Source organism: Poecile atricapillus, chromosome 4, assembly GCF_030490865.1.
Source record: "Poecile atricapillus isolate bPoeAtr1 chromosome 4, bPoeAtr1.hap1, whole genome shotgun sequence".
Classification (NCBI taxonomy): domain Eukaryota; kingdom Metazoa; phylum Chordata; class Aves; order Passeriformes; family Paridae; genus Poecile; species Poecile atricapillus.
The window spans coordinates 48,452,689-48,471,167 of record NC_081252.1 but is presented as its reverse complement, the minus strand read 5'-3'; the positions used below and the strand labels follow the sequence as shown (position 1 = coordinate 48,471,167).

Sequence of the window (18,479 nt, the reverse complement as noted above, 5' to 3'; positions counted from 1 at the left end):
CTCTTTAGAGCCACACTTTACAATGTTGATTTTCTACTCCTTTACTGATTCATCATTTTAAAAAGCTGTCTGAGCCTTGTTTTAATATGTGCATTTACAAAATATTGATTATCCATGGCTGCAACAGTACAGCTGTAATTGTGTTTGGGAAGTGAGTGGGGAGAATTTACTGGGAAACTATATGCCTTAACTCACTTTTTTATGCTGGTGCTGAATAAAGTAGTTCTTTTTTGTTGAAAGAGAACTGAAGGAGAACTGAAATTAATTTGTTAGAGTTCTGCTGCATTTGTGAACCTTCTCAATATGCCCCAACAGGGATTTTCCTGACTTTGTCTAAGCTTGATGACATGAGCAGCTTGGAGAAAACATAAAATGGAGTACACTCAAATATTTGACAGATTCTTTATGAGATAATGGCCATTTCTTCCATTTAGAAATTAAGGCATAATAATTAAATAGTCTCCTTTTGTTGGTATTCTCCTGATAGCTGATACTCTTCTAGTTTTGTGTAATACTGTTCACTAAAAGCTGTTGCTTTTTACATATGAACATACATGTGAGTTGTTTTGATACCCCAAGCACTACAGTTTGCTCTTTAGTACCAAAGATTATTCCATGTACAATTCTGTGAAGTGACTATTTAAATATCTAAATTTATTTAACCCAGGAAAACATACAGAAGGGTCTAGATGGTTTATCCACACATAGTTAATCCATTTATGTTTCTGTTACTCTGAATCATTAATAACCATAAACTTCATGCTGTGGATGACGTGAACAGGAAAAACAGGAAAGCTTGATTATTTGGTATCTTTCAATTAGACCTAATATCATTAACTTCTCACAATTAAATTCAGGTCCTTCCTATTTCTGAGCCTTAGAAAGTCTTGCTGAGAAAGCAAAGGAAAAGAGGGTGCTGTGCTTCAAACATTTGAACCCTGGTAACTTGAATGGAGTAAAGAATGCTGCAACAGCTGGATGTGTTTGCAAAAAGCATCTTCAGTGTCAGTACATCCATCATGACTAAAGCAATTTACTGCAATGGAGTTAGTGCTGGTCAAAGATGCTAAACTTTAAGCCCTTAAGCCCTCAAACCTGCATCCATCTGCAGAGCCAGCATATCAGAGCCACACTGTCTCTCACCTCAGCTCTGGTTTGAAGACAGCCGATTGAAAGATAAGAGGGAAGGTCATGCTCTATTGCCACAATTAAAAACAGTTTAAAATATGTTAACAAGGAACAGATTTGCAAAAGAATTTAGTACCAGCAGGAGCAGAAGTCTACTCAAAGGTCCTAAGTTTTAACTGCCAGGAAAATGCTTAAAGATCAGCACCTTTCTATGATCACCAAGGCGCTACCTCAAGATTTGGGTGCCCAAATACCTTTAGCAATTAATTTCCATGTGCCTTTTCCCATATTTTGACCTTTATGAGCACATAATTATGTGCAACTATAATTGACAGTGAGCATTAATCAGACAGTGGTGTGTTTTAGGCCTTAACTGCACTGTTTGAACTGCTGACCTTGAGGGAAAAGGTTTTATATACCATTCCCAATCCCTTAAGTCTTCCTGTCACTGCAAAGCAAATACTTGGCTTTTATGGATGGATTCAGTTTCAAGTCTGCAATTTTTCTAATGTTTTCTTAAAGTTACAAAAGTGGCTTTCAGGGGAAGTTTGTAAACTTGGGCACATTTTTCATTGCACACTATTACCAACATAGACAACCTTTTGTAAAATAGTGCATGGTTAGATATAAGCAAGAAAATCTCTTATTCAAGAACATTGTTTGTAAAAGTGTCCTGTGAACTCAGAGAGAAATAATATCACAAACAACAGCAGATCGTATCCTTCCCCTTTTGCCATTCATGTTACAGTGGTTGGCAAAGATTTCTTTAACCAAAATAGAACAAGGTCTCCTTGTGATTTACAGACTCCACCCCCTTTTACATTACACACGACGTTGCAGTTGTTGAAGCTATCTAATGCTCAAACTTCCTTGAAGAAACTCCTTGTTCTTCTCCTTTTTATGCTAATCTCCTTTCTTAGTTTTTCTCATTATTAGTCTCAGTGGAATTTTTATAGTCTGTTCTTTAAAATAGTTAATGGTGCAAACACACATCATACATATGTTCTGAAATACTGTTCTCATGATTGTACATTTCAAAGATGAGTATGTAACCTCCAAACAAGATCCAAGGAGATACATGAAAACTAGAATCAAATCAAAGTTATTAAAAAAAATAGCATGCTGCATCTTGCTAATAATATGAAATGTACACATCAATATCAATAACTATATTTAAAAAGAAAATTTGATCCCAAAGTAAAGCAGAAGAAAAATGGTTATGATAGTCAATTAGTTCTCAACTACAATGTCAGTTTGGTTAATTTTCTTTTTTTAAACTTGAACCATTTTCATTAGCATTTCTGGTACTGGTAGTCATATTTTTGTTTCTTGTTTGTAACTGAGATATTTGAACAGTTACTGCATTAACTGTGATTGCATGAACTACCAAAAGAAGACTGGCTTTGAGTGCTACTGAAACCTTTGGCAAAACTTGCTTACATCTTCTCACCATGTTAATCTAGTGTTATTATTACTGAAAGGTCTACACAAGGAAGCAGCAGCCAGCAGCTCAGGATGTTGTGTGGGCACAGAGTACTTCAGATATGTGAATTTGTGCTTCAGTGGAACAGCTACTGAGGCACTGTAGCTGACAGATTAAACCCACACAATTAAAAGAAACCAGATGTATGAAAAAATCCCAGACAAAAGAGGCTGGATGATGTCAAATAAAAAAAAGGCAGAGAGAAGTAAACAATTACAAATTGGTTATTAGCTAGAATAAGCAGCATAACTGGGAAAGCCAGACTTTAAGATGAATTCCATAGTGCCACAATCAGCACATCTCCTTACATTAAAGCCAATGGGAATTTTATTGCCAAGGAATCTCTCCATTAAAATTTTGTAATGATACCCTTCCTTACTTGGTGAAGACAGTGAAACTCTCTGGTTGCTTTAAAATTACAAAATACTCCTTCAGACTCAGCAATACTTGTTTTTGCAAGAACATATGCTCATGGGGCTGAGCAAAAGACCAAAGAACTACTGCAAAATACTTCCACTCCTTTTTTTCTCTTTTAAAATCTTGTTGCACTTTTTCCTTGTGCTCTCTTTTGCAGCAGAAAACCAAAAATAAATCCAAAGAAGAAGATGTGTTCAGCCTTGAAAAGCATATATGAAATATATAAAAATATATATAGAGTGAATGAATATAAGGTACCATCCAAATTCATACCTCAGCCATTTTCAGACCTGAAAAAAAGCTTCTAAAATTTAGTTCTTGTATAGACATATTTGGCTTGAAACTGCTTGAATCTGATAAATTGATGAAAAAATCACTTTTTCTCTCCAGTGAATTAGGCACAGTATCACCATCATCAGAAATTGGGGGAAAATATTAGAAAAAAACCTGTGCTCTACAAGCATCCTACCTTTCTTTTGCGCAGTTTCACTTGATTGTCTGAATATTCGTGTGTGGTCAAATGATTCCTTACATGTAAACACTGAATGTCTTCTGCTGAACTAACATTTGAAAGGCATTTGTTTTCAGGGGCCTCTTGAGGTTCTGTGAAACCACTTTCATCCAGACCATTTTCCACTGCCGGGCTGCAAGAGCAAGGAGGAGATTGCATAAGGCTGTTGCTGGGTTGCACTGCTAAACAGAGCTGTCCATCACTACTGGTGGATGATTCAGAAGAAATCCCACTCTCTACCACACTGCACTCAGACTTTCCAAGCCCATCTTTGAAAGCATCAGATTTCCGGCGCTGTTGTGCAATTACAGCAGTATGAAGCAGCTGCTTCCCAGACATAATAGCTTCTTTCACATTTGGAGAATTGATGCAATTTTCCTTCTCTACATCTACTATTTCATTTAAGACTTCATAATTACAAAGCTCCAGGCTTTGGCCACTACTGCCACAAACATCTTCTTTCCTCCCCTCTTCAGGAACTCTGTCACAGCTAGGTTCCTCACTTATATAGCCACTGATTCCAGATGATTCAGCTGCCTTGTTACCCTCTGTTATTGGTACCATCTGTGTTAAGGAGCCTGCTCCATTTAAGCTGTGCCCTTCATCTTCGGGTTTACTTCCTACAGCAGTGATGTGGTAATTAGCACTGTCCAGGCTGAGTGCGGAATAGTCATCATCGTCATCAGACACGTGAACTAGAGTTTCTGTGCTGGCCTCCAGAAAATGTTCCTCGTCCTCGTGGTTATCATTTTCATCCACCTCCTTTGAAACATTTCCCAGCTGCTGTTCAGGGAAGCCGGTCCCCTCTCCACTATAGCAGCACTCTGGAAATGAAGCGCTTTTTTCTTTCCGGTCCACGTTCAAAACCTCATCTTTTTCCATACTTGTCTGCAAGTTATCAGCCACAAGTCCGTGACGACATGCTGTATTATACTCCACAGGCTCCAAAGCCAATCCCATCCACTGGGTCACATGCTCTTCCCAGCTTTTCTTTCTGATTGCTAGAGACATGTCATAACAGTTCACCAGCAGACTACAATGTACCTTCCACAGAGGACTGGAGATGTCATGGCTGTTGTGCTCTGCTCTGGAGGGAGAGAAGGTTTCATCATTTTAACATCTGCAAGAAATAAAAAAAGACTGTGTTATTGAATCAACTCCAAATGAAAAAATAAGAAAAGGAAGGAATAGTTTAAACAAAAGTGTAAAACAAGATAAGACTGTGGGACCAGAAGGACAGGAATTTAAAAGACTGTTTTGTTTAAGGTTTTAATACTTTTCATACAAAACTTGACGGCACTCATAATTCAGTACAACATTTTTTTCTGATTACTTTCCAATATCAAGTAAACAAAAATGGTATAAACAGGCACATGGACAAGCAAGTAGCTCCAGAGCCAAAATTTTACAAGCTCCTCTTAACTGTGTCTCTCATATGATAATAATTTCAATGGGTATAAATGACATTATATCTTATAGTTTTTTTACACACAGAGTAACTTTATTTCTTCCTCATCCACAGATACCTATGGAGTGCAGAATTCTGTCTGTTTCCCGAAGAGGTAGAGAACAAATGAGGGTTTTTCCAAATTTACCACTTATCTTCTGAGTATCTCTGGCCCATTCAGTGGCTCTTATTTTTATTGTTAGTATTCATTATCTTCAGGCCAAGTTGTCATTACAAGTGGCACATGAAACTTCAGAGTAAATCACTGGTTGTGTTTAAAAAAAAAACAACAAATTCGTAGAATCATAGATAAGCTTGGGTTTAAACGGGCCTTTAAAGGTCATGTAGTCCTACCCTCTAAAATGTAACACTTGGAAAACTAAGTTTTTGGTGTATTTCCTCATTCAAATACATTATAAAACCTGAACCCCACCATACACCCCCCCTTTCTGAATATATTCATGATCTTCTAGTGTAAGTCATGGAGAAAACCTGTTATTTAGGACAGAGATCTCCAGAAGGGTGGACTGTGAGCCAGGATGGTTGGCTGTAGCTTTGCTGCTCACCTGGACTGCTTGGCTCTGCCAGAGGCCACTGTCCCTGCTTGGATTTCTATGTGGGAAATTTTCACTGACTGCTGCATTAGGCATTTTGTATGATGGCATTTGAGATACATTAATCTTGTGTCATTGCATGTGTATATTAGCACAAAGAAAAGATATTAATTTATGAATTATAAAACAAAATTAACAAGTTCATTGTCAAAAAAGAAAAAAAAACTTCTGGCCCATAAAATGTTGGAAGTTCAAGGAGCAGACGCCTCTACTTCTCACTCCCTACACAAGAACTGTCAGCACTTAGCATGGATCTGGTTATTGATTTCAGCAATAAAGAAGATTAAGTAGTGAGTTTGTTCTGGGTCATTTCAGTCCACTAAGGCAAATTCTGATTGCCCACCAGGCCACAAAGCTGCCTTGACAAATCACATGCCTGAAAGTATAAAAGTATTTATCTTGAAAGAAATGCAGAATTATGCCTGCGCAACTGAACCTCCATAAATTATGTCTTGACAAACTGACTTTTAGGACAGACTTGTACAGTACTAGATCTTTAACCTTCTTTTAGGAATGGCAAGCTTCATTTCACATTCACATTTTCCACCTCTGTGGAGACTGTGCTTAAAAAGAATATATATTCATAGAGTATATGAAATTCCATGCACAAGTCATTAGAGTGTGGGAGGCTGAGCAAAATGGAAAATAACACACAGAGCCAGGCCAAAAAAATTATCTGCTTTCAGAGGCAAATTTTTGTAGCAAAAAGTTAATACAATTTTATAATTCTGTCTTCTTTCCTGGTCAAATTTGAGATGAACCCTAAATATTAAAACCTAAAGTCAAATAATTGTATAAATTTGCAGCACACTCTTTTTCTGATTTTGTGTTTCTTTCAAAGTGTGTGTGTTACAAAATTACAAGAGCGAAAAATCAATAATGATAATACTTTTATCTTCTGCTGCACCTTTTCCTGATGGACATTAAAGCTTTAATTAAAAATTAAAATTAAATTAATTTTCAGCCACCAGTGTGTTTTGTTTTGAAAAGAGGCATGTTTACCAGAAAGGGCTCAATGCTTTTTCTACTGCCCTCCATAAGCAATGTTTGGAGTTGCACATGTGTGCGTCTCATTTGCAGCTTCCCTTTCTTCCCCTACTAGAACACTACCTTCACCTACTTTAGAGAAAATTAAACATGGTTGCTACAGCCAGATAGGGACATTTCTGACAACAATCAATAAAGATACTAGAAATGTGAAGGGTAAAAAGCTAAAAAAAGTAACTTTCTAACGACATATCTGCATCCACCTACCTAGTATTAAGCTGCTCTTAATGTGCAGAAGGCAGGCTCTCAGAGAGTTAATGCGTGTGTGTTAATTTTACTGTTGCTGCTACATGGAGTTACAGAAATGGGAGAACAGATCTGTTACTGTTTTTCATTTTTTGGATGTGGTGAGTTATATTTCATGGGAGATGAAAAACAAATTTTACTTTAGGAGCCTTTCTGTTTTACTTGCATTATCACTAGTTTTGACTGCCTCAAAGGCTGCAGAATAATTGTTAAACAGAGAAATATAAAATACTTTGCTTAAAAGGCAAGACAAATAAATATATGACATGGGCATTTTTATTGTTCCCTAACAAATGAATGTATGTTAGCACTTAATATGAAAATCTACAGTACATATGCCACCTCCCCAGGCAGCTTCACCAGCAGTTCCTGAAATCCCCTCATTCCCATGGTACATGCAGGTGCTCAGACTTCGGTGCCAGTTTACTTTTATTCTGCTCCCTCTCCACTCCCCAAAGATTGTGTTAAACAATTCAGCTTAGAAATTATTTTCCTGCTCTAATTGCTTGACACTTAAGGGCTGACAAGAAACTTTCTTTGTTTTCTACCTATTTATTCAGGACAACTTTTTTCCTTTCACTCCCATGCAAGCACATAAGCTGTGCCTTGGAGGGTTCACTGCTCCAGACTTCTGAAAGAGATTGGGCAGTGAGCCCCAAGCCATTAGGAGGGAAGGACTGTGGCAGAAGCAGGCCTTAGTAACACACTGCTGTGCAGGACACTTGGTGGCATCCCTGTGTGGCCAGAGCAAGCACTGCCACTGACCCAGGTGTGACATCCCTGCTGCCTCCACCAGTTTCCCCATTCTGACAATTAATTGCACCATATGTGACTTCCACCTTGTAATGAACAGAAAAGCTTTGGAAGGAAGAAAGTTGCAGAGAGCACAGGACAGCTTACAAAGTCTGTGGCAGGAAAGCTTCTGAGAGGGCAACCCAGGCAGTACTGCCCCACCATCATCCGAGTGGAATTTAATTTTTGCTTATGTTTTACATGGGATGCAAATCTTTTCTTAAAAAAAAAAAAGGCAAAGCATTAGCTTATGAACGTAAACAAAGATGAAAGACTGTTTCATTACATTTTTTACACAGCAGGAGTATGTAAGCAATGGAGATCAAGCAGAAATATTTATTTTGTTATCATTATTTTATCTTCATTGGTCTGTGACCCCAGCCAGTAAACTTTGTTTAAGGAAGTCTAAGTGAACAGGGTCTGTTTCCTATAAACTCATCTCACATCTCCTGGTCTGGCTTGCATACAGTTCTTTCAGTAACTCCATACCAATCTCTGACACAGAATGCTGTTTACAAATAATTTGAGATAAAACATAAGCCTTTAGGTCTTCACCCAGCTATTTATTATAAAATGCAAGCCTTCATTTTCTTATTTCCTAAGTGGAGATAGATCAGCTTTTGGATTTCACTGAAGTGGAGGCTTACCTTGTCTACGGTTTCTATATAAGCAGCATTTGTAGCGCAGGGTTTTAGACCATGCTAAACCCTGCTGTTGTAGAGTTGAAATATAAAGATTGTTTGTTGTGGGGTATTAATCTAGTGGTAACCAGATGCATTTTTTTCTGATTTCTTTAATATGTAAAATTAAATTCTAAAACTGGTTTGAATTTATAATTATTTAAAAATATTTACAACTTCATTCTAAAAATCAGAAAAAACAGTACTCTAAAGACAAGTTTGTCTTCAGAATGAAATAATATAACAATTTAAATATTTTATATAACTATTAATGGTCAGGTTTGCATGTGTATGCATGTGACGTACTCATAAATGTGGACACATATTATTAGATATAGGTGTTGCTGATTTTTGTACAGATAAACGCAAACATAGCCCAATAGTGTCCTTTCACAGGATACTTGTCCTTTACTTTGATAAGATCTTACTGCTGGTTTCCAGGCATGAATCAGTGGAGAGAAATAGAGACAAACAGTGCGAAGTCCAACATACAAACATTCCTTCCAGCATACCCCATCATATAGGATTTTAAAATTGCTGCCCAGCTCTATAGATCAAACAGCACACAACTGCTAACACCTCCCTGGTAAGTCTGAGGATCTGACTCCTGTTGAAGCATCTATTGGAGAGATTCCAAGAACATAAAGTGATCAGGAATCAAATATTAGATACATAACAATACTCAAATTAAATATTACTGAACTTGGAACTCTGAAAGGTATCCAAGTAACCCTCTTTGCACTAAGGAATGAAATGGGAGACCCATGTAGGGACTGCAAATCTGGAGGACTGCAAGAGGGACATTCTTCCAAGGTAATGGCAAATGCCTTTGCGGTCAGAGATGAGCTTCACTTGAGAGAGAGCCACAGAGCCAGAAAGGATCCTGAGCAGGGACTGGAGTAGGTGTGGGAAGTAAAGCCTTTCTAGGATATGAGATTATTTCCAGAGTGAGAAGATGGGAGAAACGGGGAATTTCTCTGCACTCTTAACCTTGGGGTGCTGTGAGCAATGATTTTATGCAACAAAAGCTGGTTTAAAATCAAAGGAAAAAAAGACCACTTGGTTATGAACTACATGCTTGCAAATCTGATTTCCCTATGCAATTAATTGTATAAAAAGTCTAATTAATAACAAAATAAAAAATAATAGAAACCAGAAACTAAACAGAAAATGAGAAGTGAGAATGTGATTGATTGATTTTTGTATAAAGAGGGAGATTATTAATAGTTTTGTGAAGGAGGGTATTAAAATTTGTGTTTTGTAGATTATTCAGAGCAAGAACAGAAATAAAATGATGAAATTTGCTAATTTTACCAAATTGAAATAGAGAACTAGGAGATAAAACTGCATATGAAACTCTCTGTACTAAATAAAATGGCATGCAGTGATTAAAATAAAAATACTTCTAATTATAAATGCATATTAAAAGTCTCTACTATATCGTCTACCAATCTGGAAAACCAACCCAAAACTACGTCAGTGTGGCTGTTATTCTGGAACTGAATTTCAAGCTCAGTGAAAATTAGAAAATATGTAGAACAACAGGCAAAAGAGAGGCTGAGCATAGTGGCATAATAAAAAATATTTTCTAAATTCTTATTATGCATTGAACTGAAAACTACACACAATGATGGCAATTCCATCTCAGAAAGAGAATAAGGGGAAATAGAGATGAAATAGAGAAATAGAGGGAAACATACAGCAAAAAACAACAGGAAAGGATTTAAAGTATGGTATAGCTTCTGTCTGAAGAGCTGTTAAATACATGAATGTTTTCTTTCTGGGGAAGAGAGAATTTAAAGCCATATAAAAATCAAGAGTATCATGAAAAAGGAGAACATTTATTCATTGCGTCTCATACAGCAGGAATTTGCAGAAGTCCAAAGCAGAAACAGAACAAAGAATTTTTCTTTTTTTTTTGTCCAAATAGAAATTTGAAATAGAAGCTATAATATATAATAAATATAAATCATACTGCAAAAAGTTCGTTATTTCTGATATAAGAGATACCACACATGAAATCAATCAAGCCATGTACCTGAAATCATTCTTCTGACTTGATAAGGATTTCCTCTTCCCTTCAGGGATCAGTTTCATTATCCCTTTAGCAAACTATTTTCTTCTTTACAGATTCTAACACACATATATGCTTATTACAGTTTACTGTCACTGGAAATGCCTAACACACTTAAGGTTGCATTCTTCCTTTGGAAGATATTTAAGGTTACAAAAACTGATACTATCCAGCAGCATTATAATAAGTCAATACATTATTCACCACAAAATGTATAGTCAAGTTGGCAAGTTTTTCATTCAGAGACTTCAAAAGTCTTACTTTTTTTGTGATAATATTATTGGCTCCCAAGATATGAGCCCAAACTTTGTCAATATGCCTTAATCTATAGCTAGAAAACATAAACCATCAGGGAGTTCTTTTATTTTCTCTTCCTCAAAGAGCAGCTGCATTACCGGTGCTTATCATGATACAACAAAGAGCTTTTACTTGTAGCCAACATGTGATTACAGTGGGTTTTAGTTTGGTTGTATTTGTATTTGGTTCATTTCCAGGGCTGAGCCTCAGATTAGCTGAGGCTCTTCCTCAAGGATGAGAAACAGGAAATGACTGGATCCAAACTGATCTACAGTTATCCAGGCTTACTAAAGATATATATAGTTTACACCCAATTTAATTATCAAATCAAAACCAATGAAACACAACATTTAAAATACCCAACTTCATGTTTCTGTCCTATTTTGAATAGCCAATAAAATATTGAGATATTATTTGCTCAAATATTTATAGCACAATACCACTTTACTGTAATTTTGTTAATGACTAATACATTAATAATCAGCATTACAGTCTTTTTAGCAGCTATGAACATCCATCCCCTTCAGAACAGTACCATTTTAAAGTGACAACAGCCACCAAATTTATAACTGGCCAGAAAAAAGTAAAAAAGTTTTAAGCCAAAAAATAGTTTCTAGCATAGACTTTTTAAGAAGATTAGACCCATCTAGAAATTCAGACCTGTGAGTCTGCTGGTCTTCAAAATTTAATAAGATACTGTCTCGATTCTACAATAAATTTCTTGTTTCTTTGTAATAAAAGCAAATCTAAGGTGTAAAGGTTTAAAGTCTTCTTTTTCCATAGGAGGATTATGTGGAAAATTCATCGCTTTGCCAATCTTCCCCCCAAATCATTTCGGCTCTCTATTCCCAGAGAATAGAAAAGAAAACATAATTTATAGATTGCTTACACCTTCTTTTACTCCCTGGTTGAACTGGAAGCATCTTGAAAAGACATGAAATGAGAAATGGTCAGCCCATTGGACATGGCAACCCAGAAAACTATGTCTCTACTATTTTTGTTCCTGAATTAGGGAAATGTTTGTCCACAAATATTTCCCCCCTTCCCCCAAATGGAAGGCATTTCCTTTTCTTGCCAACTCGAGTGAAAAACTAATCTTTTAGCTGCAGGAGGTCTTTTTGAAAACAATATAAATTAACCAGATTGTATTCCTATTGCCTTTTAGATTTTAGACTCTAATATGGTGTTTCTATTTAAAAAAAAAATTACTGGTGCTCATTATAGCCATGAGCTATGAAACCTCGGTAGTATGAGACACCACAGACAATGACTTTTGGTGATCAGCCTCCTCACTGAATAGTAGAGGGCCTGTTTTCATTCCCGGTTTAGACATGACTAAAAATAAGTTTTTGACATTATTTTTCATATCTTTTGTACATAAAGAGCTGAAAATTATTTTCACCCATTGAGAAAGACAAATATTTTATCATCGAGCGTCTACAGAGAATGACTACTGGGGTGACTGTGCTTTTTGGTGGGAACGAACCACTAGCAGAATCATTTGGAATCACATTTTTTTTTGCACTTGTAAAAAAGTACTGAGAGCAAGATGAGGAAGTATTTCTGGAATGTAGCTGAAGATGTGAAAAGCAAAAATTATTCAATATGGCAGTTGTACCACTATTTCTTTGAAACTAGAGAGAGAAATAACATATAAATGTACACTGAGTGCTTTGTAAATGCACTGGAGGACCTAATGAAATCCACTCCTCCAAGAAAGGGAATGTAAAAAATTGAATTTATCCTCCAGGTTGGTGAAATTGGGAGGGGAAAAGCCTGCTTTCTAACCTAACACTGAAACTGATTATTCTTCATTATATTATTCTTATTTTGGAATTCAGGAAACCTGTCTGTCAAAAGACTTTTACAGAGTATGTGTATCTCACCTCTATATCCACCTTCTCTCTTCCTCTCATAGGCATAATATGAATATATCTGCTATAGTCAGTAGACATTCTTCACAGTATTTTCTAGAGTGCCTCAATTCCAAACTCACCAGCTGTTCTCCTGATTTTATAATGATATTCTTCTACTCAGCATCTGTAGCCTGTCTGGAAAGATATGCTCAGCCCTGGAAATTGCTGTTTCTGAGTACATAACTACAGGAAAAATAAAACAGATGACTTGTGAGCTCACATGGAGATTTTCCCTTGATTTTAAAACTAATTCAGATATATTTCCTTTACCAGCTACAAATTCTCTTACAACATGCAAAAGCTTTTAAAAAATCTTTATATCCAGTATGGTACACCCAATTAAGCTGACAGTGACTCAATGTTTGGAAGTTGTCAGTGACATCTGCACAAAGGTATTTGATGATACTAGAATGTAAAATTGCTTCTGTATATGGAATCCTCAAAGCCCAGGTTTTGTTGTGGAGGACAAAACTCTTAGAGACTGTCCTTTCAGAAAAAAAAATCTCGTTTTAGTTCTTATTATTGAAAGTTATCAATCTTCTCTGATAAAACAGCGTTAACTGAGGATAAAAACTTCAGTCAAAATGAAAAGGGGTATCTCCATTTAGCTGCTGACATAAAAATGTGTAATGAATTTAACAGTATAACTTCTAGTGCGCTGAGCCTTTCGGGACTGCTAAGAAGTGGATTGTTAAGTGCTCCAGACTGAAAAAGTTAATCCAAAGTAAGTTCTCCTTGCCTTTTACATGTCTATATTGTATATGAGAAAATTCATGAGGAGGTCAAAAAAAAAGATTCATATTTTGTGATAGTCTTAGCAAAGATGCTAATAATACAATATTAAGGTTACGAATGCTCCTTATATATATATATTATATATATACATATATTATACAGCTTTAATAATGTAACCCAAATTGCTTTAACCTGGTGAATTTGTCACTGGTTCCTCTTGCCCCTTTCATCTTCTCTTAGATCCTTTAGCAGAACAGCACATTGCAACAATCCTCCATTCTACCCCATATTTTCTTCACTTCTTAGTCTAATGATATTTACTTCAAACTCACCACCAACTCCCTCTTCCAAAATTCCTTATTCTAAAATTTTTTATCATAAGGCGAACCTTCCACAACTACCATGATGTTCAACTTGGAATATTTAGTTGTTCTAGCATTAAAGGGTATTTTTAGGGGTTTAATCCTATTGTGAAACTCTCACCAATAAGACCTATCGACCTGCAAACTCTACAACTGATAAAGAGTGAGCAAGAGGGTGGGAGAATAAATAGAGATTCAGAGGTAAGATAATTAACTATAAAATTTCCTAAAGTTCAAGGGCATTTTATCTACAGCTAATAGATTTTGACACAGGGTACAATGGAATAACCAACAGGAAGTATCACAAATCACTGTAAGAAAAAGAAGAGCTTAGATGAAAGTGAAGGCTAGAGGTAAAGAGTACATAGTATGAGTGAAATTGGTTTTAATGATACACACAACCTAAGGCAAACTTTGCATTTGGAATGTGACTGATGTAAAATACACCAGAGATCACTCTGGGCATCACTAATCTCTATGTAAGTGATTTTTCTCATTAAAAGAAACAAGCAACTATAGTAATAGTGGATTTGAAATTATCTACCAAAAAACTGTTCTTAAGTAAGTAGTACCCGAATGCATCAGCAAATATCAATGGTGAAATATAATATAAAACATATTGAAGTTCAGTACCAGTAGTTATTACAATAAAATAATGTTCACATATAATATACATAGGATTTACATGTAAAAAACCTATATAATTTTGGTTTGAGGTATAATTTATGCATATATACACATGCATATGTATACATGTATATACATACACATATATATTAAAAATACACCTGCGTATCCAGTCTAGTCTTAAAGTCCTTACTAAGAATTCATGGGGAGCTTCATCTTTGGATGACATATTTAAAGCCCTAGTGGACAAGGACCTGAGCAACTGGTTCTAGTTGACCCCATTTTGAATGACATGTTGGATCAGAGACCCCCAGAGGCTCTCTCCTAATAGGAAGGAACTCAAGATCTAACTTCTGGATATGCTATTTCAATTTTTCTGGCCCTTATGTTACTCTGGTTTTGTCTTTTTGCATTTTTCTTTTTTTTTTTTTTTTTGTAAAAAGAACAGAACATCAACAACCCCTCTGGACTTAGTCTTTTTTCTCCAGACAAATAATAGAAAATGGAACCAGATGAAAAAAAAAGAAAAAAGGAGAATACTCTAAAATATAGCTTCCTTTTGAGAAAAGAGAAAAACATTTGTAAATTCTCTTACTCCTTCTGCTACTGCCGTCCTCAGGGAAGCTTCATAACAAAGAAGATGCATTCCAGCAGGAAAATTCATGTTAAGAACAACAGAAAACTATTATATAAAATGTGGATTAATACTTCTGACAATAAAGGAAAAGTTAAGTAACTTTTGAGACTTACAAAAGTCAAAAGGGTGATCCTTAGATTGTTCCATCACCTAAAGAACGATTTTTAAATTGATTTTAAGTCCAGCACTTTACAAGAATTACTATAAGCCTTGCCTATTTAAAAACTGCACACCCAAACTGTTGTCTTTACTTTTAATTTTCTTTTAGGAGGGATTGCTTTGTGTTAAAGAGATCTTTGTGAATTAGGCCTAAATATACAAACCTCTTTCCCCCGTTGCTCTGAGTATGGAATTTGACATGAAGGTCAACAGGTACAAGTTCAAAAGAAAATTAGTTTTCAGGCCCACAAATTTATGGTGAAGGAAAGCAATTTGAATAATTCCTATTACATGGATGTAACCATTTGTGTTAATTTTTCTCAAGGCTGTAGGCATAAATTTATTACTTCCTTTAAAGGAGTCATTTGATCCAACTGTTTGGGCTATTTTCTTTTTTTCAGATAAAGAACTTTAACATATCTGAAGGAACACAGCAAGGTCAAAAAACTCTAGATGCTCATTTTCCATGTTCATTATTGCTATATATCTATAAAATAATTTTCAGAGGTTTTTTAGACTAACTTTTCTGTGAATCCTTTTTCTTGAGCAACTATATCTTAAAAAGCCAAAATAAGGTAAGCATAACAGAGAAATTAGACTAAGTAGAACCAGAAGTTGAATAGCGATTTGTTTCCAGGACTTTAATTTAAACCTTCTAAATCTAAAACGCAGGCATCTATCAGCATTGTATTTTCTTACAGTCTACAAGAAACTCGAGAGTTTAATGAGAAAATACTTTCTGTGATCTTTTCTGTTGTCCACCCTGTAGTTCAACTGCTTCAGGTGTCAACTATTTTCATCTGCAAGTGAGGTCAGATGAGGTCATTATATGCTTTAAACCCTGGAAGTGGTGCTGCAGAAGATAACTGCTTAATAGGAATATTCTGTTTAGTTGGAGTACTCATTAATACTAAATACGTGCACATATATTTGCAGCAGCAAGCATGGGAACACAGTGCTGTAAAAGCCGCTAAAGCTAAATCCTTTGAGACATCAATGTTCCAGCACAAATTTCATGAGAATGACAAAAAGACTCAAGTCAAATTGCTCTCAACTTCTCAGTCCCACCGCTTACGTATCACAGCTCTCCCACACCAGAACATCTCACTGGAGAAGACTTGTCCATAAGCACATAAATGATTGTGATGTTAAAGTTGACCCCAGAATATACTCAGGTACAATTTACTGCCTACTGGTTGTTCCCTGTCCAGTTCAGATGCATTCCCTTCACAATCCAGAGCCACTCCTGACCACCCTGAACAACTTCCTTCCCCCAAATGGCACTAAAGAGTACAGTTCTCAGTCTATTGCAGAGGAGATGTTTGACCCCATTCTGGAATATCCTTCATGTCCTTTCACACCACAAAGTCATTTCCTTACAGAACAATAGTTTTGAAAAACAGTAAAATCAAAGTTTTTTGAAATACATGAACAGATGACTTCTCTTTAGTTACAGGGAGCCTTAATGATACAAGGAAGGAAGGAAGGAAGGAAGGAAGGAAGGAAGGAAGGAAGGAAGGAAGGAAGGAAGGAAGGAAGGAAGGAAGGAAGGAAGGAAGGAAGGAAAGAAAGAAAGAAAGAAAGAAAGAAAGAAAGAAAGAAAGAAAGAAAGAAAGAAAGAAAGAAAGAAAGAAAGAAAGAAAGAAAGAAAGAAAGAAAGAAAGAAAGAAAGAAAGAAAGAAAGAAAGAAAGAAAGAAAGAAAGAAAGAAAGAAAGAAAGAAAGAAAGAAAGAAAGAAAGAAAGAAGGAAAGAAAGAGAATTTTCAGATTACTTATAAGCAGCAATTTTCAGGAAGACAAAGAATACTATATAGATTGACATAAAAAATGCTTTGCATATCCAGAACAAATTAATAATTAAATCACAACTTTATATAAAATATAAATGCATTCACATATCAGTGAAAGATACTATCCTGATTTTCTCCCTAAACTCCTTAACAGCAGATTATTGTTATTTTTATTAGTTTAAGAAGAAAAACGAGTAAATCCATACATCCTCCCAAAAATTATGGTCAGCTGACATTTACTGAATCTTATTTTACCTCGTCTAAATGCTTGCACAACACACAGTGATCTCTGTATTTAATCATACGTTACTAAAAATAACCTAATTTAGTTAAAGACAACAAACAAACCTTGGAATTTCAGATTTAGAGTGTACACCTTTAAGACTGTATTGTCAATTATACTGAAAATTTCATCTAGGGCTGAGAAAAGGCTAGAGACCTAGCCCAGCAGAGGTATAACTGATATATCTAGCTAAAACACTCCTCATCATCATTACCGCTGGAGTGGAGGGAAGGGAAGGTGGGCAGAGAGAAAAAAAACATAGCCCTAAATGCCCTCTCTGTTGTTAGCTGAGGTGAAAGAACCAAATCACTCACACGTCTAACTTTCTTATTTAATGTGCATTAAAAAATACGCAAGCAAGATCATACAGCTCTATTTATATAAGAATGCAAATAAAGTTCAGCATTTCAAGCATGTCTTTAAAAGACGAAGAAAAATGCACATGAATTTTTTTATAGATCTGGCATATTTTGATAAACAGAGTTGTCACAGTTTACAATGAAATGTATATTTTAAATATTATAAATTTTTTTACCTTTATTTGTAGTGATGAGATCCTGAATGCAGAACACTCCAGTGCTGGATACTGCTTGTTTCTTTTCTGAGTTTTTTCTTACCTTCTTTTATATTTTCCCTTTTTTTTTTTTTCTTTTTCCTTTCTTCTTTTTCTTATTTTTTTTTTTTTTAGTTTTAATTTTTTGGATAGTTTAAAGTGCAGAAATATTCCAAGACAGCCTTACCTAGATGAAGACAATCAGGAATTCAGACAAGACCTCCCTAAAATCTTTGGTCAACAGAAGAAAAAAAAAACCCAAACAACAAAACAAAGAAGCAAACAAACAAACAAAGGAGCCCAGTCCCAGCTAGCTCCTGCTAGCATAAAAGTTCAGATTTCGCTACTGAGATCATTGCTCTATTCTAAGCAGTTTTGCTCAATGTGTGATTCTAACAAAAACACCCTCTGCAGCTGGAGGGAGCCTTAGCTAAGCACAAGCCTGTCAAGCTTTTCCCAGTGACTTCTGTCTACTAAATTCAGACTGATGTTTTGTGAAAGGGGGCCTCAACAACCAGGCCCAGATTGCCTGAAAAGTATTTCCTGCCTTTGAGAGAGAGAGGGAGAGAGAGACAGCGAGCCTGCCTGCCTGCGCCAGGGAGAGAGCGCAGAAATGGAGGGAAAAGAAAACGTCAAGACCGAGTGTTTCAAGGCAGTCAGCTTTATACACTGCTGGGCTAT

The 18,479-nt window shown here is 35.9% G+C and overlaps 1 protein-coding gene across 2 annotated transcripts in view; it reads right to left on the bottom strand.

The window, feature by feature from the left end:
- Positions 1 to 18,271, bottom strand: part of DLC1 (DLC1 Rho GTPase activating protein) — a 214,387-nt gene extending 196,116 nt beyond the window's left edge. For both annotated transcript variants that reach the window (XM_058837757.1, XM_058837758.1), the window contains exons 1-2: positions 17,781 to 18,271; positions 3,498 to 4,659 (exon numbers count right to left, since the gene is read on the bottom strand). In XM_058837757.1, the coding sequence (XP_058693740.1) occupies positions 3,498 to 4,550 (1,053 nt within the window). In that variant the 5' untranslated portion in view covers positions 4,551 to 4,659; positions 17,781 to 18,271. The remainder of the gene's footprint in view (positions 1 to 3,497; positions 4,660 to 17,780) is intronic.
- Positions 18,272 to 18,479: the final 208 nt, after the last annotated feature.